At 42.2% G+C, this 6000-nt stretch overlaps 1 protein-coding gene across 1 annotated transcript in view; it reads right to left on the bottom strand.

Moving 5' to 3' along the window:
• Positions 1-3896: 3896 nt before the first annotated feature.
• EDEM1 (ER degradation enhancing alpha-mannosidase like protein 1) overlaps positions 3897-6000 on the bottom strand; it is a 28790-nt gene continuing 26686 nt past the window's right edge. Inside the window, 1 exon segment of the mRNA NM_001265750.1 lies at positions 3897-4455. Within this exon segment, the coding sequence (NP_001252679.1) occupies positions 4366-4455 (90 nt within the window). The 3' untranslated portion in view covers positions 3897-4365.

The following is a 6000-nucleotide window of genomic DNA, read 5'->3' as shown; positions in this document are numbered from 1 at the left end:
CCAGATATACTCAGCTAATTGGCAGTAAGAATAGACAATGACTCAGTGGCTAAGAGAAAGGAGGCTAATGCAGAGGGGAAGGCCAGGGCTGGGACAAAGGTCATGAAAAGCAGTTGTGACCCGCATGGGAAGGGCATTTAATGGAAGAGTGTGACATACAAAAATGTAGTGGAATTCCATCGGGGGAGGTATTACTTAGGGCTTAGCTATAAAAAGCAAGGTTTTATTCATCTAGATGGGCAGTTCCTTTAGAGATTTTTCTCCCCTGTTTGTCTTGCATGTAATGTGTCTACATGAGAATGTAAAAGAGAAACAAGATGACAGCTCAAAAAAAGAAATCTTTTAATAAAAATTACTCATAAAAATCCTAATAAATTTTAAAGAGCAAGATATTCCTTATTACATTTATAAAAGAACATTTGGTCCTTTTACAAAAAGATCCCTTTTAATTTAAATACATTTCTTATTTACAGATTAAACATAAAATATCATCTAAGTTGCAAAGCATATTGCACATTACAGAGAGAGAAGCATTTGTGTATTTCAGTAAGTTTTCCCCGAGCTTCCAACTCTATACTTTTTTTGTAAGAAGATTTACCTTTCTTATGCAAAATAAATAAAAATGCAGCTTGTGTTCTGCTATTTAAAACTAAAACAAAATAACCTTTAAAAATACTATTCCTCTGCCTTGAAGAAAGAAGGAAGAGGGTATAGAATCAGGGATTTCCACAGGTACTTGACATTTTTACCAGATTCACGTCCGGATTCAAGCGGGAGCATAACTCCGACCCCTGCGAAACCTGGGACACACGGCCCAACCCGCCCCACCTCCTCGCTTTCCCAAGGTGTCCCTGCCCTGCAGGGAAGAGGCACTAGAATAGGAGCTGGATGCTGGGAATGGACAGGAAAGCTCAGAAGTTTCTTCTAAAGTTCCTGCTCAGCCACCCTGTGGCTAAGGTAATCACTCAGCCCTACCTTTACACCAGCACTAAATGTGAAAAAAGATTTTTGTTTTTGTCAACAGACAAAAAAGAAATTTTTCAAAGAGAAAGGCCTCTGGTGCCCTCCAAAAGCAGAAAGGAATGTCTCATGTTGAGTCTACACAATCCAAAGAGGAATTACAGGTGGCAATCATTCAGTAAACTGAACTAAGAAATCATTAAGAGGGATATCTTCCTTTGGTGGGGAGAAGAGGGAAGAGGAGGAGGAACAAGGCCCTCAGATTGCACAACTGCGCTGACCAAACCAGATACTTCCTACAGACGCTGCTCTAATAGTCATGTGCACAGATATCATCCTGGTGCATTTTTCTTTAAATACGTAGAAAATTATTTAAGTGTCACGTACACAGTCCATGATCTAAAACAAGAAAAGCCCTGAGGATTCAGTTACAATGAATAAGTTCTGGCACAAGCGCTGCAGAAAAAAAATTTTTAAAAATGAACGGAAGATTTGAATACAGAAGCTGGTTTTTCACAATGGCCAGGGCAAATGGAGAGCTAGCAAACCCTTCCTTGCCACCTATTCTTCCAGAAGGGATTCCTCGGTCACATCAACTAAAGTAGCTAAGCCTCCCCTATAATGATTTGAAAGTTTGTTGTGAGAGAATTACGCTTCATCAAGCCAACTATAAGGCAGCTTTCTACAACAGTTCTGCAAAATGCTTCCACCACACTGAGCAAAGCTGACACGAGACACTAGCTACACGTGGGAACAGGAAGATGGGCCAGGCTCAGAGCTGCCACAAAGGATGAAGTCCACTCAGATTTGAGGCATTCCTGGGGCAAAGCACTAAGCAAAGCAACTTCTCTGGTAATCTCCTCCTCATCCATTCTCTACCCAGTATTTCAGAACATAGAACAGAAGAAACTGCAAAAGCCCAGCAGGATATATCACAGTTGTTAACATTCTGACTTTCAAAAAGAAAACAAGTAACCTTTGAAACTGGCTCAAAGAACCTTCTGGCATCCAGCCGCACAAACCACTGACTACATAGCATCAAACTTCGGACTGGGTAGTCTGGAAGCTCAACAACCAGGATGAATATGTACTAACTCACTCACCCTCAGTCTCACCTACTGGTATTAATTCCAGTACCCAGAAGTCAAGAGGGTTTGGGACTTAACATAAAACACGTTTCCTGACAGCCTGTGGCCCCTGAGAAGCACCTGCAGCACTCTGTACTCTGAAAGCATGAGATCCCCATTCCCTATTCCAGGAGCATGAGGAGGAAGGAACACCCGGGCTTGCTCGAGTGACAGGTAAAATGCCTCATTAAGAGAACACTGGAGTGCTTACCCACCACTGCCACCACAGAAGCCAGAGCGGGAGAGGAGGGGAGCGCCAAGAGAAATCACAGGCACGAAAAACTCACCTCCTTCTCTGAGATGCTCTATATTCCCAAATGGGTCACTAACAGTCCTACCTCTGTTTGCCCAGAGACACAGGTACAAGTATGCTCGTGTATGTGCATGCATGCGTGCGTGTGTTTATTTAACATTTTTAATGAGTCAGTGAAAACATTTAAAATATATATACTATTCTCAAAGTTTTCCATTCAGTAGATGGGACATTGTTGATAAACAGAATAATGCTTCTGAAATGAAAAAAGGTAAAATAGAAGCATTTTATTTTTTCTATTTTAAAACAATTGATGTAATAAATGTTTAAAAGATAGAGATGGCACGTTTATTACTGAAAATCCTCTTTTCAAAAATCTCAAAGAACTGAACTATATATTTTTAAAACCGTAACACTTAAAAATTTTAAGAAGGAATAAGATTTCTCCCTTTTGACTAAAAATGCAACATAGACAGTGTTTATTTCTAGCTTTGAAAAGATGCACACGAAATCCTTAGAGGTGGGCAAACAGTGACAGGTGAGAATCGTGGTATGTGAGGCTGGAAGTTTTAGGGATTTCCTACCCTTTTTAATAGAATGTGTTTCCACCCATGATGCTTCATGGAAGCCAGACTAAGAGTCAACCCTGCCGCACTGTGTAAGAGTAGCAGGTGTGTATCAGTGTGGGATCAAAGAGAGATGTTCTGGCTAAGAAAATAAAACAAAAAAAGAAGGCATTTTAGCACAACTTCCTCCGTCTACATGCTTACTTTTACAGGTTGAAAGGCAAAGACTGGCCAAGCAATTTCCATCCCCCTTTCACCATGGTCTCACATTTGGCTAAACAGGCCTCCAGAAACCGTATCAGTAGCTGTGACATCCAGTGGCCCAAACCAAAACCAATATAAGGCACTAATCTAAAGCCTGTATTACACAGAGAAATGGCTCAAGGATGCTAAAAAGTCATGTGATCATTTCTTTCTCCCTGATTTAGCTAATTGGCACTAGACATAGGAAACAAAAAAAAAAAACAGAACTTTAACCCAAATATGGTCAGAACTGAGAATCCTTGCTTAGGAAATATGAGAAAGATGGAAGCTCAGACAACCTTAGGTATTGTTCTCTTCCTAAAAAGCACCTGATTCTGGAACTATGGGATTTCCTCAGGTAAGTTCATATTCAAAATGCAAAATACCATCCAAAAGATCTGTCAGTTAACCTCTTAGACCATAACATAATAACTTAAGAGACTCTGTTAAGAATTCTGGTTAAGACCATTATTCTTAAGCAAATAATTTGTAACACTGTAAAGATTACTTGAGGCATACATGAAAAACTGGATGATTTTTTCTCCCATGTGATCCAAAATCATGGTTGGATATCAGGGGAAGAGCCCAATTATCTAATAACAGAAAGGATGACATTTTCAATGCAATTAAGTAGGGATACCAAATGAACCACAGACCCTTTTGCAGAAATTTCATTCTCAATCCTCTAATAAAGAAGTAGCTAGCCAGGTACAGTGGTGCTCACCTGTAATCCCAGCTACTCGGGAGGTTGAGGCAGAAGGATCACTTGAGCCCAGGTAACCCTGTCTCAAAAAAATATCAAGACCCTGTCTCAAAAAAATAAAAGTAATAAAAAAAATTTTTTTAAGACATAGCAATACTCCAGTATAGCAGGTGCCAGCAAAGTAAAGAGACTGAGGTTCTAAAGTATAAAGCTATGAACATCAATCCAAAGAATGCCCAATCTATTGTGCTCATAACATCAACATGTCATAAGAGGCCAATTTCCATGTACCTTCTCACTTCAAATTATATCCTTAATAGGGCATTTTATTGAACAAGAGAGAAACACTGAAGTGTGCAAGGATTAACCAGATGTGGTGAGGTGCTGCACAGAAATTCCTACACTATCACGGACAGCGAGACTTCTGTCCCCTTCCATTTCAGACTGGACTTTGGCATGGTCTGGGTTCGGTTGTTAAGGTCTGGTTCAAGATGAGGCCTCACAGAGAGCAGATCAAATCAAGCCAACCATCTGGTCAATCTGTCGCATGTAGATGCTCTTTAAGGGCAGGGAGTACCTCCTCTCATCAGGTACACGATTGCACTAGAAAGACAAAAACGAGGGAAAATTAAAAACTCATACGTTGATCTCTCAGAAGATGTGACTGGATGACTTAATCCAGGGTTTCTCAGTCTGGGAACTACTGACGTTTGGAAGTAGGTAACTGTTGTGGAAGCCGCCTGTACACTGTAGGACGGTCAGCAGCACCCCTTGCCTCTCCCAGTAGGTGCCAGTGGCAACTCCTATGCCTCAGTTGTGAAAATCAAAAACGTCTCCAGACACTGATCCAATGTCCCTTGAGCAGCAAAATCACCCTCAGGTGAAGACCACTGACATAATTTAATATCCTCACTCACTTTATAGATAAAGAAATGGCAGATCCGGGGAGGCTAAAAGGCATCACAGCAACTACTTAGTGGCCAGGACTGAAAGCCACATCCCTGGGGTCCTTAGTACACCCAGAATTTCAGAAAACATTTCTGCTATTTGAAAACAATGTGTTTTTCTGAGCTATGTTTTTCTCATTCACAACTAAACTCTAAATGCTTAAGACTACTATTTTTTTTTTTAATTAAAGACCTCCGCACCACTTTTTTTCCTCAAAGGAGATGCACATCTTGAGAACTAACCAACTGTAATATCCCTGGAAGCAGTTGTCTAAATACATCCATTATCCGCTTCATCTCCAAAGAAACATTTTCCCCATGCCCTGTAGTTGAACTAACTACGCCCTGCTCCTCATCCCCGGCAAGATTAAGACTGGCAGATCCTTCCATTGGTCCCGACTGCCCCCCAAGCCCACATCTCTGTGCTTTTGCAGGTGCTACAGCTTCTGCCTGAACATCCTTTCTGGGATACCCCTTCTCATCCTTCAAGGATCTCCAGCAAGTGACCTCCTCAGGGAATCCCGCCTTGATTTTCTCTGGAGATTAGTCCTTGCCCTCTGTGTTTCAACGGCACTACGGACAAACGCCTAGGATGGAACTGGATTCCCCACTAGGCCATGCCCCTATCCAGAACTGGGAGCCCTCCTGAGGGCCTGAATCCCTGGAATCATGGGATCAGATCTATTAGCGAGTGTGGCAGGTCAGAGATGTTTCCTTCCTAAAAGAGAAGACACTGCCTGGGTCCAAATCCTGGCTCCACTGTGGGACCTGAACCTCTCTGTGCCTCCCTTTCTTCATCTGTAAAATGGAGACGTTAAAAGTACCCGCCCCTCACAGGGCTGTTGGAGAAGTAAACAGGTTAACATAGGTCAGCGTTTAGAGTGGTGCAAAGGTTAACCCTGGTACGTATTTGCAAGTGCTGGCTGTTATTAACTTTCCCCTCACTCTCCTTCCCCCTCCTCCCGATTATGCTTTGTCCACTCAATCAGCGCTCCATGACTGATAGAAATGGGGGCGGAGGTGGTTATCTACACTCTGGCCTATCGATTTACTTCACAGACTGATGGTGAAGACCTTTACTGGGGCATTAATGGAAAAGCACTGAAGCACAGTCTGCAATGAGAGGGCGCCCCAATGCCAAGGCAACCCATCTGTGGGGAGGCTGCTGAACTCCTGACCACCGAGGCCCTGGGGGATAACG

Source organism: Macaca mulatta, chromosome 2, assembly GCF_049350105.2.
Source record: "Macaca mulatta isolate MMU2019108-1 chromosome 2, T2T-MMU8v2.0, whole genome shotgun sequence".
In the NCBI taxonomy this organism is placed as follows: Eukaryota; Metazoa; Chordata; class Mammalia; order Primates; family Cercopithecidae; genus Macaca; species Macaca mulatta.
The sequence above is the reverse complement of the archived record's forward strand: the minus strand, read 5'-3'. Positions and strand labels throughout refer to the sequence as shown.